This window comes from Ovis aries, chromosome X, assembly GCF_016772045.2.
Source record: "Ovis aries strain OAR_USU_Benz2616 breed Rambouillet chromosome X, ARS-UI_Ramb_v3.0, whole genome shotgun sequence".
Classification (NCBI taxonomy): domain Eukaryota; kingdom Metazoa; phylum Chordata; class Mammalia; order Artiodactyla; family Bovidae; genus Ovis; species Ovis aries.
The window spans coordinates 125,858,198-125,880,812 of record NC_056080.1 but is presented as its reverse complement, the minus strand read 5'-3'; the positions used below and the strand labels follow the sequence as shown (position 1 = coordinate 125,880,812).

Here is a 22,615-nt window from a genome sequence, read left to right as displayed (position 1 = left end):
AATAGGAATAGAATGTCTACAAACATTCCATTTGGCTCAGAAACTGCCTCTGCTTTCCCCTTGTCCCCACTCCCTGGCATCTTCCTTCCAATATGGCTTCTTTGTCATATATACCCAAGGCTCAGACATGGAAATGGCAACTCAGTGTTCTTGCCTAGAGAATCCCATGGACAGGGGCAGGGGGTCCTGGTGGGCTGCCATCTATGAGGCTGCAAAGAGTTGAACATGACTGAGCAACTAACACACACACACACACACACACACACACATACACACACACACACACACACACACACAAGCTCCATAAGCTGCCACCACAGCTAGATAAAAAGCAAACAGCATTTCAAGTTGTCATCCAGATGTTTTGCCTACCCGCCGCCACACAGCTCCATCTTTGGGAATATGTGGCTGTTTCGCTTCACAGCTGCCAAAGAGCTGTATGTTCAATTGAAGATTTTGTCTGTCATTTTTGCCCTGATCTTTTGGCATTAGTCAACCCATTGTCTTTTGTACCCAGAGTACATACATTCAGAGTCCACCTCCCCCCAACCCTCCACCATCCAATGTCTCTCACAAAAACCAAAAAGGGAATAAAAATGGAAAGCACACCATGCAACTTGGTTCTTAAGCCCAGGGCACCCTGGCTGCTTTGAGAAGTCACCATTTCTGCAGTGTTTCTTTTCTTCTTGCCAAGGGAGTCTTACAGGCAGAGAGAGACCCCAAGGGAGGCCTCCACCTACAGCCCCACTAGTCGATTGTCAAGAACCACAGGTCCAAGAAGAGAAAGCAAATGTAAACTCAAGTTCATTGCCCCAGAGCCTGAGAGATGACTTCAAAAGAGCCACATTTTCTGCCCCTGCCCTACCATCCCCTCTTCTTCAATCAGTCCTCCTCAACAACATGGTTCTCTCTCCTCCTTTCAATTCTGTTTTGTCTGTCCTCCGATTTTCCCCAATCCATAAGGGGAAAATCTGTTTACTAAGACTGAAAAAAGTAATGGGATGTGTTTCCAATTCATTAATCTGAAATATGGTCTTACTCTCAGTAGATCTTATTTGGAACAGTTCTAAATTGCTTAACTTAGAAATTCCAAATTAGGTTTGCCCCTTTAAATATCAAATCCATTATTCTCTATTTTATATCACATGTATTCATCCCTTAACAATCATGACAACAACCATAATAATTATTAGCATATTTAATTGGAGAATCTCAAAACTTTTCACAAATATTTGATTCAAGACGCTGAGCGAGCCCTCTAGGAGGAAGAGAACACCACAATAGCCCAACCTCCCTGAACAGACAGCCAGCCCACCCTAAGCCCACATAAGTGAACTATTTGGGACCAGAAGAAGTGAGCAGCTTGAAAATATGCTCATATCACTCATTCTTAAATTTGTTTCGCCCTCATTGCACCTGGGCTGAAAATACAGAGAGGGATCTGTCCTCAAGGAGCTCATAGTATAGTTAAATAAAAACAACTATCAGGCCATGTCTTGGGCCCTAAACAGAAGCTCAACTCTTCTGCCTCTTAAGCAGTTTCTTTTCCTCACAGAATCTAGTTCAGCATCTCATATAGAATAGGTGCTCAATAAACAGAGACTATTCCATTCCCTGGCATTCTAATCCCTTGAGTATTCTAATCCCCATGGTGTCACTGGACCTCGCTTTGGTACAACATACTCTCAAAACTTGATCCCAAGCCCCAGCCATAGTCGACTGTTTTTCTTGAGCTCTAGAAGCTATCAGGACAGCATGCCAATAACCCAAGGGAACATTTGCAGATGCCAGGACTGTCCAGATATTTGGGTGAGTCCTGGGACATGCTGGGATGCCAAAACTAATGGTTGCAAAATAGAATGGGAGTGTTACGGACTCAGGCAAGCTTCCAAATCAAAGAATATGCTGGGGAGCTCCAGGGGTGCTCTGAGGTTTTGGAGCCCATCCAGGAAGAATTCTTAGAATCCTAGCTCTCTGTTTACCCACCCTACTCCAAAATTCTGCTGAAAGACAGAGTGGGGAAACAAGTAAGCAACAACTAAAGCTAAAGTGAACTCTTTGACTCAGCATCAATCCCTAGGCAGTCCCAGAGACCTCCCAAATAATAGCACCTTCCTTTGGCCCGACACTTTTAAGACATCTCCTGTCTTGTTTAATCCTCATAAAAACTCTGGAAAACAGGTTTATTATTAACTTCATTCTGCAAATGGGGCCCTTGTTTATGATTATAAAATGACTTGGCATAGGTAGGACTTTGATCCCAACTCTGCTAGACTATAAACTTTATTTTTTACTATGATTTTCTATATTTTATTGAGGTGGAATTGACATATAACATAGTGAAGGACAGGGAAGCCAAGTGTGCTGCAGTCCATGGGGTCGCAAAGAGCGACTGAGCGACTGAACATCAAGCAAACAATTATGTTAGTTTCAGGATCACAACAATAAGTCTAGTTAACATGTAGTTAAACTCCAAAGTTTAAATGTTCTTCCCTCTCCATTGTATAGCTTTTCCCACACACTGGAGTCAAGGGGCAGGTCTAGCGACCAAAAAGCAACTGTTGGTAATTTTAAAGCTTGCGATTAATGAGCTTCCTGATAATCACAGGTCAGAAGAGGCCTCTATGTTGTGAAATGGAAGCACAAGGAAGATGAAGTTACTTGTCCAATGTCACACGTTGAGTCATCTATAGGACAAGAATTACAGACCAGACCTTCTGACCTTCATGACTCTGTCAATACAACTTCATTACTTCTTAGCTCAATTGCTGGTATGTAAATGTCCACCTCTGGCAAAGACAACAGAAACCACCTGAGAACAACCATTTGGGAAAATATTTTTAGAATGTAAATCCACCTGAGAGGCCCTGGCAAAAGCATGTGATAAGCCTGCTGCTGCTGCTGCTGCTGCTGCTGTTGCTGCTAAGTCGCTTCAGTCGTGCCCAACTCTGTGTGACCCCATAGACACCAGCCCCCTAGGCTCCCCCGTCCCTGGGATTCTCCAGGCAAGAACACTGGAGTGGGTTGCCATTTCTTTCTCCAATGCATGAAAGTGAAAAGTGAAAGGGAAGAAGCCTAGACATATACAAAGTCTCAGCAAGGAGCTTCAAACTTGTCAGGAAAATGATAAGTGAAGCAGGACTCATTCACGTAAGAGAAGAGGTAATAAAATGATTTATCACCAGGCTACTTGGAAAAAAATACTGCAAAAAAAAAACAGAAATAGCCAGTTAAGCACTGATGATTTTTGTGCCAGTGTGGTAGCTCAGCTGGTAAAGAATCTGGCTGCAATGCAGGAGACCCTGGTTTGATTCCTGGGTCAGAAATGTCCCCTAGAGAAGTGATAGGCTACCCACTCCAGTATTCCTGGGCTTCCCTGGTAGCTCAGACAGTTAAGAATCTTCCTGCAACACGGGAGAGCTGGGTTCGATCCCTGAGTTGGGAGGATCCCCTGGGAGGAGGGCATGGCAATCCACTCCAGTATTCTTGCCTGGAGAATCCCCATGGACAGAGGATCCTGGTAGGCTATAGTTCATGGGGTCGCAAAGAGTTGGACACGACTGAGCGACTAAGCACAATACAAGAGGGGGTTGGAGTGGACAGTGGGACAACTTCCTAGAGAGCATGAGCTTCTCATCTCTCAATGTGTCTTCTTCTAAGCTTCCTTATTTTGGTGTCTCTCTTTGTACCCCTCACCCACCCAATTACTCAACTGCTCTGTGTTTTCTTCTCTCAGCCAATCCAACCCACATCTTTGATCCCACTAAGAGAAACAACTTAAAGCATCATCACTCCAATGGAGAGGGGATGGGGTTGGTGGGGGAGAGTGTTGTTGATGATGGATCCAAGCCTTGAGCTTAAGAGAAGAGGCTCAGATGGAGGAATTTTAAGCATCAGCCAGCTGGAAGGAGAGGATATTTTTGGCCATCAACTTTGAAATCACACCTGGCTCCCCATCAAATGTGGTCCTTCTGAGCCATGTACTAGAGCATATCCTCAAGGGACAAGGAATCCTCTGTCCCCTAGTCCCTACTAGGTGATAGTCAATACCTTTCCCTGGTTGGGAGGAGGAGGCTCAGAGACAGAAAAAGATCTCCCCTCTTCTTCCTTCCTTCCTTTGGGTCTTACTTCTCATCCTTATCTTTCTTCTCACTGGCCCTTCCTTTCCCCTCGGGCACTCTCACTTTTTCTCTCTCAATATCTCCCTCTCAATCTCTCTTCCTCAGGAAGCCCCTGATAACCCAATAACCAAGGCCTGATGTGGCTGGCCTTAGGGGGCAGCCTCTCGCTGCCTCTTCCTCCAGATTCCCTGGGATAGGGGAAACTGTGAAGTTGCAAAGGGCCCTTTTGAAGCAGTCCTACTTTTGTCTGTGAACCACCCAAAGTTGTGATTACTCCTAACCAGTATGGGGGCAGGCAATAAAAATCAGTGGGGGGCGGTGAAGGCGGTGAAGGCATATTTTTCCTTTTCAGTTGCATAAAGTGGCACCTCTTCAGTCCTTAAGTTCTCTCTTAAATGAAGGAATTTGTGTCTAGTAACATTAGGGAGGCAAGCACTTCAGGAAACCAAGCCACCTTTGTCCTCCTCTGCCAAGAAATGACCAAATATATAGAGGGATCACAAAAGCCTTGGGTGACTTGATTCACTGTCCATGTAATATCACCACCCCATCATATCTTTGCGTTCTCTGCAGAGGTGGGAAAGAAACCTCTGTCCACTAATAAGTGATCCATCCCCCCTGCTAGAAGACATTAAGGATCTATTGGAAGGGACAATCTAGGATTAGCCATAGAAGGAATTAACTGATCAACTATAATCAGGCCTTTCAATCTTTGACTTCTGAAACTCCTTTATATGTAAATTGCAACCATCTGGGGAAGGCATACCAGTGACAGAAACAAATTATGCATCACTCAGTGCCCAGATTTTGCTTTGCTAGAGATTTTGGCTTCCTTGATGGCTCAGACAGTAAAGAATCCGCCTGCAATGAGGGAGAACTGGGTTCGATCCCTGGGTTGGGAAGATGCCCTGGAGGAAGGAATGGCAACCCATTGCAGTATTCTTGCCTGGAGAATCCCCATGGACAGAGGAGCCTGGTAGGCTACAGTCCATGGGGTCACAAAGAGTCAGACATGACTGAGCAACTAAACACAGAGAATAATCACTGAGAAAACAATTTTCGTGCACAATGGTAACACAGAAAGACTACTAGGGCTTCCCTGGTAGCTCAGTGGAAAAGAATTTGCCTGCCAATGCAGGAGACATGGGTTCGATCTCTGGTCTGGGAAGATCCGACAAGAAGAAGGGCAACTAAGCCCATGTCCCACAACTATTGAGCCTGTGTTCTAGAGCTGGCGAGCCTCAACTACTGAGCCCACATGCCCTAGATCCCATGCTACACAAGAGAAGCCACCGAAATGAAAAGCCCACATGCTGCAATGAAGAGTAGTCCCAACTCGCGACAACTAGAGAAAATGACAAAGACCTAGCACAGCCAAAACTAAATAAATGAACATTATTATTAATGAAGGAGAAGTCAGGCTTCCTGGGTTATGGCTTGACTCTGCCATCAATTGACTATGTAACCCTGATCAAATTACTTCACTATTTTGGGCCTTGGCTCTTTATCTGAAATTTGAAGGAGTTAAATGATCAAATCTCTAGAGTCTTTTACAGTTGGGACCACCAGTGGCCCTAGGGCCATCCAGAGGAAGATGAAAAGAATCCAGTGGAAATGGTGAAAAAGAAAAAGAGATATTAGTCTAATCCTGAATCCTAGATCAAGTGATAGTCCTTACAAAGAAAGGGTGCTATGTTTGTCTTTCATCAGAACTGACTTCATTCTTCCTGGTCTTGGGGAAATAGATAAAGCTTCTCTGTACACAGGGGATCAATGTTGGGGATGAAAAATGCGAAAGGAGGGCCACCAAGCCAATGGACAGAGAATCCAAACTCTCCAGTAGTGTAGTTTATTGAACAACACCTGGCACTGCCAGATATTAAATGAGATGGAAGTTTGACAATGTAAATAATAATGCAAAATTCTGGGCAATTTTTAAAGAGAGAAAAATGCAACTCACAGTCTAAAAAATGCAGAGGGACTTTTAACGATCCATCTCACTGCAGCCATATTTTAAAGAGATGAAAACTGAGGCAAAGGGAATGATCTTTGCGGAACCACACATGAAATTGAGAATTCTGCCTGAATTACAGCTCTGAGTCTCAGACACCCAGGTAAACTCTTTCAGCAGACCATGACCTCTCCAGTAGCAGGTGTGTCCAAGTGGTTTGACTCAAAACACAAAAGGACATTATACCTTGAGCTCTGTTCTTCCTCGAAGCTCCACTTCATAGCCTTCACCCAGGGTTCGAAGAATTGTCACTGTGCTGTGACTGACGTGGATGCGATAAGCTGTAAAAACAAGAGAGGCATGACTTTGGGTCCTTCAGGTAAAAGCAGTGAGAGAATATTAATGTCATAAATGCTCCCACTTCTAAATGGACAAGACCCTAAACAAATTCCCTGAGAGAGAGAGAGTACGCTTTAGTTAGGGTTTCACAGGAGGAGGTAAGGGGAAGGAATGGTCTTCCTCACCAGGCCCAAATAAGGCATTAACTGTAGCACCTATCAGCCTCCTAGACACTATCTCAGATTAAAGGCCATGCAATAGAAATGACTGAGATGAAGAAAACAGCAACCACTACTTGCCCTCAGCTGAAACATGATCTCCTCTGAGGGAAGTTACAGTCTCACAGGCTGCTGCTGGGGCTGAACCCTCAAGGTTGGCATATCCTACTTAAGAGACAAAAGGGTATCTTTTCCACACACATCCATCCAACTACCTTTCAACACTGCTGTACTTAAAATAAGACATCAATGAGAAATGTCCCAAGACCTCTGCCAACATTGTGTGGTGACTACATCTATAGCTGTCTTTTCGGCAGATGCCTCTAGCTGTGTACACACATGAATGAATGATTTTCCAACTAATACCAACTTAGGATAAGAGACTGGGGAACTATGACTAAAACATCTATTCAGAAATTAAGTGTAATTCTTTGGTGAAGAGCAATCATTTAACTGAGGTAGGATCCTTAACTGTCCTGAAAACTGTCTTCCTGTGAAGTAAGATCTTGTTCAGGCTGAGTAGTCAGTAAAAGTCCAAGACAGTTCCACACACACTTGAGAAAGTATTGAGGCTGGCCAAAAAGTTCGTTTGGGTTTTTGCATAAGCTCTAGTAGAAAACTTATTGGCTAACCCAATAATTATTTTTCTTTCATTTATTTTTTTTGTTGGAATATAATTGCTTTACAGTGTTCCCAATAATTCTTTTTTTTTTTTAATTTTAGTTTTTTATTTTTTAAATTTTAAAATCTTTAATTCTTACATGCATTCCCAAACATGAACCCCCCTCCCACCTCCCTCCCCATAACAACTTTCTGGGTCATCCCCATGCACCAGCCCCAAGCATGCTGCATCCTGCGTCAGACATAGACTGGCGATTCAATTCACATGATAGTATACATGTTAGAATGTCATTCTTTTAGAATCTGAGTACAATCCGAGTAGCATGGCATGAGTGAAAAGAACGGCAAGAAATTTCTGCTGTCTTCTACAAGGACTTGCCTTCTCTGGACAGCTCAGTATTGTCATTTGTGTCTTCCTCACTACTTCACGGTCATCCCCAAACCTCCACTCCAAATGGTTCTTAAAAGTCACCTAGTGTGTCCCTAGCTAGCACTATGTGTGACATTCCACTAGCATCTAGTCATGAGGGAATATCTCAATAGAATAATCCTACTGATGGGGAACACACAGTTCAACACAGAAAGATAGCTGATTCCAACCACCATCCAGTCATGTGGCAAGGAAGATCACTCCAGGGCTGGGTCACTAGTCACTTCCATTTTAGAATCAGTAGATTCAACTGAGCATAAAAGAGGTGTTGATGAAACTGATTTTTTAAAAACAGACCTATGATGCGTCCTAATCTCATATCCAACACGAACTTAGAAGCTACCTCTTTACAGGTCTTCAGTCAGGAGCAGCACTTAATGTCACGTTTCAGTCACAGTCATTAGCTTCCAGAAAAGCACTCTAACCAGCTTCTGTAGTACAGAGACTACATATGTACACTTCTCCATATCCCTCACAATGCCTTCCTTACAGAGTCAGTGCTCCACACACATCTGCTGTGCATGACTCTCTCATGATCCGCTTTCCGCTCTCAGCTCTGTATTTCCAACATGAAACATGTGGAGTTTCCCTAGTGCAGACCAGAATATGACTGCACTATTCGACGGGCTTACATCAGTCCAGAGAACTGTGCCAGTTTCACTTCCTCCTGGGCTGCACTTCTAGAGCAAAGTTACGCGCATGCCACAGTTCCTGGATGGCTACTCCCATGGCCTCTGCCATGTCTGCAGCATTTGAAGACTTTGCCAGATGTCAGAAAATTTATTCTGACAACAGCTTCTAAGTTCCGTGCTGCCTCCTTTATCATGGCTGCACGGGCTAGACTGACTAAGACTGGGCCTATTGTTCAAGTCTGTTTCGGCACATGAGTGATGAGACGTGAGGTCAGACAGGGCACCACCCACTGTGATAGAGACCACCATATCATCAGGGACTAGGCTGCATACGCTGCTGAAGTTTGAGAAGAGCTTGTCCTGCTTAGTAGCTGTCAGAGCCAGGGCTGCTAAGGGCTTAAGTGATTTTTTCTAATATTTAATCCATGAAAACTGTATATAAAATCTATTGTTGTCTCTGTTTTTTTATACTAGCTTGAACAAATCACTTTGCCTATGATATAGGTAAAGCACATTGTGATTCTGACATTGCCTTAGGAGTGATAGGAAATAAACAAGAAAGTGTTGCCAGGCACTGACAAATGGCATAATGGTTTGTATGGTTTTCTTCTCAAAGCAATAGGGGAGAAATGGCATCTTTGATACCATACCTGGTTTGATAGAAGCTAAGAGTTTTATATACAGGCAAGTTGAAATTATTTCAGAATTCCAAGCTCCTCAGATTGAAGCATTACTGCTAGCTAAATTTGAGGGTGCTTTGATGAAGCCAGAACTCCTGGGGTCCTAACCAGTTCAAAAAAAGACTAAAGCAGGAAACATCAGCTGGTTGGGAGAGAGCTGACTCTGGGCGTGTCTCTACAAACTAGTTGAAAAAACAATGTCAGTGCCTTTCCTGTTTCTTTTTTCAATATGATGCCCACAAACCCACCAGGCTGGCCAATTTTTTCCTTTACCCGAAGGATTTTGTTGTTGTTGTTGTTTTGATCAAACTGCTGGCTGTTTCAGTGTCACCTAGCTACAGCTTCATTTCTAAAACAAGAAAGGTACATGTTCAGTCCAACATCACCCCCTACTGGTTTGCCATTAGAGACAAAAACCTGTGTGTTACATCCCCTTAAGATTCTCAAATTACCTTTTAATAATTCTTTGAAACATTCAAACATCTCTCTGCTCTCTTTCCCCTCTCTTGAGGAAGAATCACTTTCCCAGTAGCAGGAGATTACCATCCCATTCATCCCTCTAGAGATACTCACGTAACCCTGTTGATTCCATCCGAGAAGCTGTGTTCACAGTGTCTCCAAACAAGCAGTATCTGGGCATGGTGAGGCCCACCACTCCAGCAACAACCGGCCCTATAGAGGAGCACAGGTAATCAGGATTATAGTCATCAGGTATGAATCCAATGCTAATAGAGGGACACTGCCAAGGGAAGGAATGTAGCTGCATGAAAGAATAAAGTTGCCACTACATAGCTCTGGGACTCTGAAGGAAATCTTATGGTGAGTAATGCATTCTTTGCCCTATTAAAAAAAACAAATTTATGACAATGCAGAAATGATTACCCTTCTGATTGATGTCTTTGTTCCAAGTAACAGTAACACCCAAGATGCTTATATCTGTCAATAGGGACAACCAAGCATTAAACCCAATAAGGAAAGCCTGGGCAGGGATTCAGGATCCAAGCATGTTTGTTTCAAGGGAAAAATGTGAGTCTTTCTTGTGCCTTAGGGTTGGAAGGAGGTATCCATGGGGCTATCTGTCTCCCAAATTGTGTCTATAAAGAGAATTATTGCTAAGACAGTTGGAAAATCTGAAAAGAAGTATAGTTGACATTCAATCATCTGTGTAGTATATAAAGATGATCTGAGAATATTTTCTATTTACCCTTAGAATGGTTTTTGCTTTTACATTTTAATACAACCATGCTAAATGTTCAGAGAATGAACATTACTTGAAAGAAATTTCAGCAACCATACTGAAAATCTAGTTCAAAAATATCTAGAAATGTCTCAACTTCACCTTTCTGGTCTCTGTTCTAAGTGAAAATTGTTCAGCATTATCTTTTTGCTGTTCCCTGAGTTAGAGAAGGGCTTCCCTAGTTGCTCAGATGGTAAAGAATCCGCCTGCAATGTGAGAGACCTGGGTAGGGAAGATCCCCTGGAGGAGGGCATGGCAATCCACTCCAGTATTCTTGCCTGGAGAATCCCCATGGACAGAGGAGCCTGGCAGGCTACAGTCCATGGGGTCGCATAGAGTCGGACACGACTGAGCAACTAAGCATGCACACACAAAATAATTTTGCTCTAAAAAATTCCTTCTGGACATTCATTTGTAAGAATAAAAGTTAAAAATTGAAACATGTATACTATCATGTAAGAATCGAATCACCAGTCTATGTCCGATGCAGGATACAGCATGCTTGGGGCTGGTGCACGGGGATGACCCAGAGGGATGTTGTGGGGAGGGAGGAGGGAGGGGGACTCATGTTTGGGATCGCATGTACACCCGTGGTGGATTCATGTCAATGTATGGCAAAACCAATACAGTATTGTAAAGTAAAATGAAGTAAAAATAAAAATTAAAAAAAAAAACAACTACAAAAGTTATGTTTCTCATTATAATTCATGTCTCACCCATTAAGAAGCATTCACTGAGCACTGAACTAGGCACCAAGGGGAATAAAAAAGAAATGTATCATATAGCCTCAGTTCTGTAGGAATTTAGAGTTTAACTGAAGAGAGGAGACTACCAAACCAGAAGCAATTAAGCAACAATCCAAGACAATGTATGGTTGAGGCAAGATAAATGGTACAGGCAGAAGTGCTCTAATAGTTTAGAAAATGGGAGAGGGGTTGTTTATTAAGGCTTGGTTCAGTCCAAAAAGATCCAGTGGAGAAGGCAGGATTTGATTTAGATCTTGATGAGTGAGTTGGATTTGAGTAGGAGAAAAGGGACAAAAATCACAGGTTTGTGGTTGGGCTCAAGTTTGGAATTTGGGGAAACTCTTATAGAGAGCAGTCTGCTTAGTTCAGGTGCCTGGGGAGAAACTAGAGACAAGATTGGCTATTGGGTTGTACAAGATGGTGGACCTTGAACCACTAGAGAATTTTGAGCAGGGGATTACATAATGAAATTTCTTTTTCTTTTTTTCTCACATCAGTATATAGAATGCACTGAAAGGGGAGAAAAGTAAAACCAGGGAAAACAGTTAAGAGACTATTACAGTAACTCAAGCACAGAGTTGTAAGTACTGGAAAGGAGGTGATGATAGAGGGCAAAAAGGAGGGATAAAAGAGAGACATTAGGGAAGGAGAACCAACAGACATGTTGAATGTCTGACAACCATGAGAAAATTAGCATGTGGGCCTGGGAACTTATGCTGGTTTGTGGGAAAAGATGACTTAAAGTTTTAGAAATGCAAGATTTGAAGTAATGGTAAATCATCCAAGAAGAGTTGTGCTGAGGGGAGTTGTTGATGTGAAACTGAAGCAGCAATGAGAGATGAAGGCTCCTGTTTAAAAGAAAAGTAATGAAAATCACCTATGTGACTAAGCATTCGGGATATAAACATGAGTAAGATCTGGTTCCTGCCATCAAGGAGCTTATAGTCTAATGGACAGACAGGCAAGCAAAGATGATGATAACTATGAGAAGGATGGACAGAAAGAAGCAAGAGTGGAAGCAAGAAGATGCTATGGCAGTGATCCAGGCAAGAGATGCTGGTGGCCTAGACTTGAGTAGTGAGAGTCAAGAAGAGACAAGACAGAATCAAGAAATATTGAAAAGGTAAGACTTAGTTGAATGGTGAAGATCAGGGTGAGGGCAGAGTCAAGGAGGATGACTCTCAAGACTAACTGAATGGTAGTGACACCAACTGAAATAGAAAATAAATACAGGAAGAGGAGATCATTTATATAGGTAGAAAGTCACTCTATTTTGGATGTGTTGGTCTGATGTCTGTGTGGAACATTCAAATGGAAATGTCAGCAGTAAGTCTGATACACAGGGCTGAAGCTTAAGGGAAAAGACAGGTGTTGAAGCTGAAGAGTTGGAAGTCATCAGTACACAAGTGGTAGTTAAACCACAGACATGGATGAGATCACCCAGAAGAGCATAGTAGGGGAGAGAAACAGTGGATGAAGGACAGAACCGTGGCAGAAGGCTTTCCAGGTGACACAGTGGTAAAGAATCTGCCTGCCAATGCAGAAGGTACAAAGGATGCAGGTTCGATCCCTGGATGTAGAAGATCCCCTGGAGAAGGAAATGGCAACCCAGTCCAGTATTCTTGCCTGGAATATTCCATGGACAGAAGAGCCTGGCGGGCTACAGTCCCTGGGGTTGCAAAGAGTCGGACACAACTGAGCATGCACACAGACAAAGACAGATGAGATTATCAGACAATGGTAGAAAATGAAAGCCAGTTTGGAATGAGTTGAGAAATGAATTCAAGGTCAGGACATACAGAGAGCAAGGAGATCACAGCTCAGAGTTTTGCAGAAAATGTGGGAGCAGTTAGACAGCAGGGATTGCTAAGGGAGCCAGTAAATGAAATGGACAAGAAGCATTCAGAGAGTGAGGAGCAGGTCATAAAAGCCAATGGGGGGGGGGGGGGCGGTGGGAATTGTCAAGACTACCAAGTGCTGCAGAGATAGCGGTAGACTAGGACTGGGAAAAGTGATGAGGGCTGAAGCCAGATGGCAAAGGGGAGGGAGTGGATAGTGAAGAAATGGTGTGATAAATGTCAATCATCCTTCTACAAAATTTGGTAGGAAAGGGATGAAAATGATGGGAGAAGAAAAGGGGCCTAGAAGAGCAAAGATAAACAGGAGGCGAACAGAAGCTAGAAGATGAGAGGCCTGAGAAGATACCTGGGAATGTATAAAGACAGATGGAAAGGGTACAATGAGGGGGCATCCTGAAGATGTTCAAGCAAGTGAGGAGGGAGGTGGGAGAATAAATACTCCAGGAGTTGAGACTTCAACGAATTAAAGGAATGATCCTTTAAATACTACACATACAGGCTGGTCTTGTACCATAAACAAGGAGATGCTGGCTCTAACCAGAAACGTGGACTGGAAGGGTTTGGTACTTAGAACAAGAGCTGCTGCCCACTGGGGTAGGGCAGGTGCTGGAAGGAGAGGAAACTTGGGGAGACAAAAAGGAATGAGGCAGCACTAGACACCTGGATAATCCAGCTGCCGATAATCAGGGAAGGGCTACCCTCTTCCTCCTGTTTCCAGCCTTCCCTTGCAGTGCATAATGTTTTCTCCCACTTTAGCTGCTGGTTGTTACCTGAGTGCAGGCCTATTCGAATCCGGACTGGCACCTCTGGCATGTGCCGCATCTTGAAGGTACCCACAGAGCTGAGGATGTCTAGGGACATGTTTGCAATCTCGGCTGCATGCCTCATGCCATTCCTCTTTGGGAGGCCTGAGGCCACCATGTAAGCATCTCCAATGGTCTCCACCTGGAAATCAGGGGAAATAGAATGAGCAAGTAAATAATTTGTGTGTGTGTGCGTGTGTGAGAGCATGCATACATGAGCGCACGTGTGACCTTTCATACAGTTAAAGGGTACGATGGACGCTAGGTGTTCTTCTTATAAAGTGAAGAAGTCAGAAAGAGGCTCTCAGTGCTTCACAGGCCTGGCTGCACAGTAGAATCACTTAAGAAACTTCATTTAAAAAACACTGATGTTTAAGTCTTACACCTATAGATTTTACAGTTACTTCTCAGGTTCCTTTCTGGCCCTAATGAACTCTCTGGCTCCAAACAATTCCTGGGGAAGGGAAAGGGGAGATTTCTGGGACTGTCCATGGATATTCATTGGGGAGCACCCTTGGAGAAGGTGCTTTCCCAGCAAGCATTTCTCTAGACCATTTGGGTCAAAGAGCTAGGGTAGCTTAAAGGCAAATATAGGGAAAAGGAAAGGAAGGAAGTGAAACAGTCTGTTCCTTCTGCTTTGCCTTGCTAATAGGACAGTTTTGCAGCTTCCCCAGGTGTGAGAACTGTCTTTTCCCACCAGCTCCCCGTCCTAGCACTACCTCTCTAAGGAGCAGCAGTACTAGCCCTCCACTCCTTGCAGGTGGCACTTAGAACTGGACACCTGTGAATTAAGGTGACTCTGTGCTCCTCATCTTCCCCACAGAAGTGTATCCACTCTTTCTAGTGACTAGTAAGGTGAAGCTTTGCAAGTAAATCCAAAAGATAAGTAAGCTGAAGGGATGTTTATGAAATGTGCCAATCAGACTCTGCTAGTACAAGTTTCCATTCAGTTAAAACTCTATGTTCTCCTAGATTCTCTAAAAACTAGGAATAAAACTACCATATGACCCAGCAATCCCACTACTAAACATATACCCTGAAGGTGAAGGTGAAGGTGAAGTCGCTCAGTCATGTCCGACTCTTTGTGACCCCATGGACTGTAGCCTATCAGGCTCCTCCAGAAAACAAAACTGAAAAAGACACATGTACCCCAATGTTCACTGCAGCCCTATTTACAATAGCTAGAACATGGAAGCAACCTAGATGTCCATCAACAGATGGATGGATAAAGAAGCTGTGGTACATATATATAATGGACTATTACTCAGTCATATAAAGTCATTTGAGTCAGTTCTAGTAAGGAGGATCAACCTAGAGCCTATTACACAGAGTGAAGTAAGTCAGAAAGAAAAATAAATATCATATTTTGACATATATATCTATGGAATCTAGAAAGAAGGCACTGATGAGCCTATTTGTAGGGCAGCAATGGAGACACAGGCATAGAGAACAGACTTGTGGACACACAATGGACAGGAGAGGGTGGGTCAAATGGAGGGAGCAACAAGGAAACATATACACTAACATATGGAAAATAGATAGCCAATGGGAATTTGCTGTATGACTCGGGGAACTTAACCCGGGGTTCTTTAGCAACCTAGAGGGGTGGGATGGGGTGGGAGGTGCGAGGCAGGTTCAAGAGGGAGGGGACATAAGTATACTTATGGCTGATTCATGTTGATGTGTGGCAGAAACCAACACAATATTGTAAAGCAATTATCCTTTAATTAAAATGAATAAATTTTTTTTTAAATGGCCCCAAAAATCTATGTTCTCCTAAATAACTGCACTTACAGGGCGCCATGGTTAAGAGCATGAAACTCTGAAGTCACACAGCCTTGTTTAGAACCCCAGATGCACCTTTTACAAATTGTGTGGCCTTAGTCACATGACTTTTCCCCTCTGTGCTTCAGTATCCTTATCTGTAAAATAGGGATAATGAGAGCACCCACCTCATAGAGTGTTTTAAGGACAAAGTAACTTAATAAATGTCAAAGCAATTAAAACCTGCCTGGGGGATAAGTGCCAGCCAATACCATCATCATCATCACCATCATCATCATAGCCAAACTGACGTGTCTTGAAATAAACCACAGGACTGTGCCTATGACTCAGTTCCAGATAAAATTTAGTATTTGGCAATAGGCTCCACATTATGACTTTCTATAGTGATCCTTCACACCTATGGGGCTTTGTACCTCAGGATGCTTCCATTCAGGGCCTCTCTTACCTAATACAATTTGAGAAAAGGATTCCTGCTCTCAGATAAATAAGCATGCCTACTCACACAGAAGACGGCAATGGTACAATGCAAATACTATATGCACGGGAGGGAGAAACTCACTGGCTGGCTATTATCATTGACTGGTGGTTGATCCTTCAGCTTTACTGAGTCAGTCACCCAGGAGACCCCAGGGATATGGATGGGAAAATTAGAAGGACAGGGAACATGGGTGCTTCTTGGCCTTGGTGTGACACTGGTGTAGGGAAATGGGTTGCATAAATCAGAATAAGGGCACAGAAAGGGTAGATAAGGCATAGAAAAGGTCTGGTTAAGATGGAGTGGTAGTAGGAAAACTGAAACTGAAAACAAATCACCAACTTCATAATTCTGCAGCAGCCTTCTCACTTCCACTTCAGATTAGCAAGTGCCAGGGGAGGCGATTCCAATTTTATAGGTAAAGAAAATGAAAACACAAATGGATTTGGTGATCCGCCACTGGTTCAATTTTTATTTCCTCTGTACTGTGTTGTTTTTATTAAAAAGGACTGACTACTTAGATGTAATTTTTGGATTCATATAGCCCTACTCTGTCCTGAAAACAGCCCGCTAGCTTCCTATTGCAGCCATGAAGTATCAAAATACCTAACAGCCTCATTCCCAAGACCCCCAACAATTGTCTGAACAGTATCAGCTGGATTGATTAAACTCGTGGCTGTGTTACTGCCCACACTGAATCATCTTTGATTTTAATTTCAACTGAATTAGCTTTCAGTGATTTGTTTTTCTCTTCAGGCTGCTTGAATTCAACAAGTTAAGACAGGTAGTCTGATTCCATGGATTTTTCCTGCACCATGGTTTCCACGTGTGCTTCTTGATTAGTTTGCAGCTCCTGCTGATTGACAGGCATGATGCCTGTTTCTGAGCCCTATTTAGGCAGCTTGGCCTAGCCCCAAGGCTCTCTACTTGACCTGAAAGAGCCCTGTCTAATCTGAGATAGACACACTGCCCTGTGTGTGATTTGAGAGTTGGAACCTTTCAGGCTACTGTGAAGGATCCAATGAATGGAGCTACTCATTCTCCAGCTCCAGCTGGGTTCCTGGGACAGAGGAGCTGTCTAAAGTGTGAGATGCCTGGGGCATCTTTTTCCATCACTAAAACAAGTTTCGATGTTGCAGACAACATGGACATGTTCCTGCGCAGCTATGAGATTTTTAGTCATTTTTCTGCCTAGAGACAGGGCAACACATACAATCAAGAGGAAAAAAGCATGGCACCAAAATGAGTGAATATAGTCATCTGTTCTCCACTCATCTTCTGCCACCTTTGACAGAAATAGTGGAAAGTGACATGCTGGAGGGATCAGGGGAAGTGGGAGCAGCAGGTTGCTGCTGCTGCTAAGTCTCTTCAGTCATGTCCGACTCTGTGTGACCCCATAGACGGCAGCCCATCAGGCTCCCCTGTCCCTGGGATTCTCCAGGCAAGAACACTGGAGTGGGTTGCCATTTCCTTCTCCAATGCATGAAAGTGAAAAGTGAAAGTGAAGCCGCTCAGTCGTGTCCGACTCATCGAGATCCCATGGACTGTAGCCCACCAGGCTCCTCCGACCATGGGATTGTCCAGGCAAGAGTACTGGAGTGGGGTGCCATTGCCTTCTCCGGGGAGCAGCAGGTTACAACCTCACAATTAATCACTTCTTGAAACCTCAGACCACTAGGTGGGCTTTAGGTTACCCTGTAGCAATCCCAGAGAGCCTCAGGTCCAAAGTTGAGTTTCCTCCTGTATAAAAACAGTACCTAAAGGAGGGAACCAAATTTTAATAGCATGTATTATATATACACAAAATTTCCCAAGATGAATTTAGTCATCAACTATGGGCCAAACACTAACACTTCTGTATGCCCTTCCATGCCTGCCCTGTGGGTACTTGGAAACTGAAGAACAACAATACTTATTGGTCTCAACCTCTTTTTAGTCCCAGTTCTAGAAAACAGCTCAAAAGAAATCTGACCAGCAATCTCTTGCTGTGTTGAGCTTGTTATTTTGAAAAATGTGACATTATATGCATTTTATTTGGCCTTCGATTTCAATGGAGACCAATGGAAGTGGTATACTATTTAAATTTTAATTCCTAAATAATGGCATTCGATAAAATTGCATCCTTCCTTCAATTTTGGAGTACACACAGGTGGGCCTCATATCAAAATTGCTCTCTGGAACATACTGTCCTGCTAAGTAATGTACCTTGTAGACATCATGACTGCCAATGATGGCATCAAAGAGGGTGTACAGGTCATTGAGAAGATCCACCACCTCAATGGGCTCACTCATGGCTGAGATAGTAGTGAAGCCCACAATGTCGCTGAAGTACAAGGTGACCAAGTCAAAGCCCTCCGGTTCAACTGTGCAGCCCTTTTTGAGAGATTCCGCAACTGATCTGAAAAGCAGACACAGACATTCCTCAGAGGACACAGGCCTCCCTCCAGGCCACATCTGCTAGAACACAATTTCTCCAAAATTCACTGCCAAGTAGGTAAGAAGGAAGAAAATGTCACTGGGATGCAAACACTCTTTCTTTCATTTATTTCACAAACAGATATTGAGTGCTTACAATGTGCCAGGCAATGTGCCAGGTGCTGGAATACGTCATTGAGCAGAGAGTCCTGGTTTGTTCCTTTGTGGACTTTTTCCAACTCTCTATCCTTCTTTCTCTGCTTCCCCCGACCCACCCACTCCACCCCACCTAGGGGCACGAAATGTTCCCAGGAGTTTGCCTTTGCAGGAGACTAACTTCCCTGATTATCTCCTAGCAGATCATGATAAGGGGACTTGAAAAATTTGGAAATGGTAGCAACACATAAGGCTCCCACTCTAAGGAAGGAAAAGCCTAGAAAAACAACCCAGCTACTTCCCTCTAGGAGCTCAAAAAACTGTCTCCTTTTAATTGGTCAACTTCCAGGCAAAGTCATGAAATGACAAATAGAAAAACCAAGGCATCAAAAATGTAAATGACTAGCATGATCCACAAGAAGTGGAAAATTAGGAAGTGTGCTCTGCTCCCTGGGTTTTCCAATTCTTTGATTTGAAGGTGTGACTCAAACCTACTGGGAATAGAGAGGGTACAGGACATGGGGAGGGAGCAGTTAGCTGATTGGCACTTTTTTTTTCTATTTTTAATAGAACACACTGCTACAAGCATTCACACTCCTCAGGTTTCACACATACGGTGGTAGCATCTGTGTCAGGAGCTTTTCCGTTTTCTGTTTTTCAATTTCCAGCTCTTCAGTTCGCTCCTGGATCAAATCTTCCAAGTTGCTAGAATATTGCTCCAGCATCCGAAGCATAGAGTCAATAATATTAGTCTTCTTCCCTTTATTGAAAGTTTTAAACTGGAAGTAAAGCAGAAAGAGAGCCAGAGAATTCTTACTCCTTAAACTTAGAGGCGATGGAGCAAGACCCTTTATCACACATCCCTTCCTCTAAAATGCCAAGGCAAGAGAGGTAAAGCCATGTATAAATAAGAAAAGTCACTTCTCACTCTTTTGTCACCCTGGCCCATTCACAGAGCTCTTTTTCCCTGAGTAGTTCTTCCCCTACCCTTCTGGTTCTTTCAAGTCTAAGCAAAGGTGCTCTCTGGTCAGTACCCCTCAGTTCTGAGATGCTAACACATAAGCAGTGAAGTGAAGTCGCTCAGTCTTGTCTGACTCTTTGCGACCCCATGGGGTGTAGCCTATCAGGCTCCTCCATCCATGGGATTTTCCAGGCAAGAGTGCTGGAGGAGATTGCCATTTCCTTTTCCAGGGGACCTTCCCAACCGAGGAATCGAACCCAGGTCTCCCGCATTGCGGGCAGACGCTTTACCATCTGAGCCACCAGGGGCCACTTCAAAGGCAAGATTTGGTCTGGAGCTCAGGCCAGTCGTGAAGTGGGATAAGGGAAAGAGGAGGGCTCTTTTACTCTTCTAGATCATCAACCTACAAAACTATACTTATCTTCTAATGCCACCATGTTACTAGTACTTGGACAGCTGGAGGTTCCTTGACCTCTTAAATGTGACCCAAGATCTACATTTTTTTTTAAATGTTTGTTAGTCCCTCAGTCATGTCTGACTCTTTGTGATCGCATGGATTGTAGCCCTGCAGGCTCCTCTGTCTACGGAATTCTCCAGGCAAGAAGGCTAGAGTGGGTTGCCAGGGGATCTTCCCAACCCAGGGATCGAGCCCAGGGCTCCTGCATTGCAGGCAGATTCTTTACCATCTGAGCCACCAGGAAAGCCTGGTAAGATCTACATGGTAAGATCTATCTTTATTTCTTACCATGGGGCCCAAGAGTAATGGTGTCTCCTAAGACTTGGCCTTCATGTCAGGGTCATGTAGAAATTCAACTGGTCTTGCCCCTGATCCTTTAGAGGTGGCTGCATGCCACAGATTTGCAATGTGCCCTCCTGGGACCCTGTTCATGTACAGGGACAAGGAGTTTGTCATAACATTGGTTCAGTTCAGCCACTCAATCGTGTCTGACTCTTTGCAACCCCATGGACTGCAGCACACCAGGCTTCCCTGTCCATCACCAACTCCTGGAACTTGCTCAAATTCATGTCCATTGAGTCAGTGAGGCCATCCAACCATCTCATCCTCTGTCATCCCCTACTCCTCCTGCCTTCAATCTTCATGAAGGGTAGCCCCTCCTTACTGCTGTATTCAGCAGGCAAAAGGCTGGGTTGACACCAAGAGAAGACTGGTGGTAATTTTGCTCAACAAACACCTAGGAATCTGTCCCAGTGAACCCTTTTATACACATAAGGGTTCACATGTGTTCTACGTAGCACTCAATGCCCCAAAGCTAAGCTTCCTTCTGAGCCTGGTCTGCATCTGCCTGTCCACCGAGGTCCTGTTGGTAATCGCAAGAGCAAACTCAGAGGCTTTGGTGCTCAGATGCTCAGTCGTGTCTGACTCCGTGCAACCCCATGGACTGTAGTGTACCAGGCTCCTCTGTCCATGGGATTCTCCAGGCAAGAAGACTGGAGTGGGTGGCTGTGCCCCGCTACAGGGGATCTTTCCAATTCCCCTATTGCCTAACCCAGGGAGCCTCCTCCTCTACCCATTTCAGTTGGATTAGCTGCAGGGATTGGGGAGGCATTTCAGTGAGGGCAGCCCCAAGCCATCCTATTTGAAAGTCATTTACATTTTTGATGCCTTGGTTTTTCTATTTGTCATTTCATGACTTTGCCTGGAAATTGACCAATTAAAAGGAGACAGTTTTTTGAGCTCCTAGATGTGCACTCCTTCTATCTTTCACCAGCTTCTCTGCTGCCTTCTGAAATAACATCTCTAGCATCAACACCAGGGTGAATGCTTTTCTTCCTGCCTCATGGTAAGTTTTCAGAAATTTGACCTCCATAATTCTGTGCCTTTCCCCTGCTACTACTGAACACCTTTCTGAGTGTCCTCAAGAGACTCAGCCAGGCTAATGGAGGCATTCTGAGCTGGGGACATGGATGACTTAATATTCAGGGCCCCCCAGGCTTTCAATCCAACTCTTTCTGTTTTCCACCTCAGATACCTGCCACTCACTGAGCATCTCAGTGCGGTACACCAGCCAGGTTCAAAAGCCTCTCCGCCACCACTGACAGAGCACTCCCTCAGTTTCGGTATCCTGTCATTTGAACAAAGCGCTCAAGTGCATGCTCTGACATAGGAACTGCACCTTAGCAGGGCTCTCTCTCCGCTCCTCATATTCCCTGTGGAATCCTGACTTCTAGGGCAAGAGTCAAGCTCTTTAGAAACTCAGTATCTTAAGGAGGGAACTTATCACTTTTCATGTACTTTATTGCCTCAAGTAGGGCTTCCCAGGTGGCTAAATGGTAAAGAATTTGCCTGCCAATGCAGGAGACACAGGCTCGATCCCTGGGTAGGTCCCCTGGAGAAGCAAATGGCAACCCACTCCAGTATTCTTGCCTTGGAGATTCCATATACAGAGGAGCCTGGCAGGTGACAGTCCATGGGGTCAAAAGAGTCAGACATGACTGAGCACACGGGGCTTATTGCCTCAAGCAGTTCCCTAGGAACCAAAGGAATCTCCTGCTTTTGCACTCCATGTTTGCACTTCCTTCCAGCCTGAAAACCCTTTCAAACTCTTCATATTTTTCCATACCCTCCCAAAACAATCTGGCTTCACTTAAATGAGATACGCATCAGAGTTCTCTGGAGTTTCCAAAGCATCTATTCCAGGATCCACCTACTCCTTCTACTAATGGTCTCAATGACAGTGCCTTGCAAATGCTTGGTGGTTCAAGTTCATCTTTGAAAGGTCAGTTAGGTCAGATTGTGGATGGTATGGAGCAGAGGTTCAGATACAGGAGAGACCAAAATGAATCCTAATGCACTTGGGGGATGTACTGGAGATGATCCAGCACCAAAGGGCCTTCAAATAGCCAGTTCCATGCTTCATCCCCATGATGAATGCCTTCTTCTCTTGCAAGAGGGTCCTTCCACAATATGATGAGAACCAAAGGAGTTCGTCTTGGTAGGCTGGCTTCAAGATGGCTTCTGGGCAGTGCTAAGCTTCACAGAGTCCTTACCTGGTTAAATATTTCATCAAATGTTGGTCGTTGTTCTGCAGCCTCAGCCCAGCACTGCTTCATCAGCTGGAGACATTCTGGGGGTGCATGCTCAGGAGGAACCACTGGTCTGTACACTGGAGGAGGCTTCTTAAGTCTTTCTATGATTTCTGTCAGGAAGCAAAAAAAAAAAAAAAG

At 44.1% G+C, this 22,615-nt stretch overlaps 1 protein-coding gene across 1 annotated transcript in view; it reads right to left on the bottom strand.

Annotated features, from left to right (window-relative positions):
* Positions 1 to 22,615, bottom strand: part of GUCY2F (guanylate cyclase 2F, retinal) — a 138,217-nt gene that overhangs the window by 40,444 nt on the left and 75,158 nt on the right. The window contains exons 11-16 of the mRNA XM_027963150.3: positions 22,439 to 22,587; positions 19,084 to 19,247; positions 18,103 to 18,295; positions 13,605 to 13,779; positions 9,566 to 9,664; positions 6,319 to 6,413 (exon numbers count right to left, since the gene is read on the bottom strand). Coding sequence (XP_027818951.1) covers positions 6,319 to 6,413; positions 9,566 to 9,664; positions 13,605 to 13,779; positions 18,103 to 18,295; positions 19,084 to 19,247; positions 22,439 to 22,587 — 875 coding nt within the window. The remainder of the gene's footprint in view (positions 1 to 6,318; positions 6,414 to 9,565; positions 9,665 to 13,604; positions 13,780 to 18,102; positions 18,296 to 19,083; positions 19,248 to 22,438; positions 22,588 to 22,615) is intronic.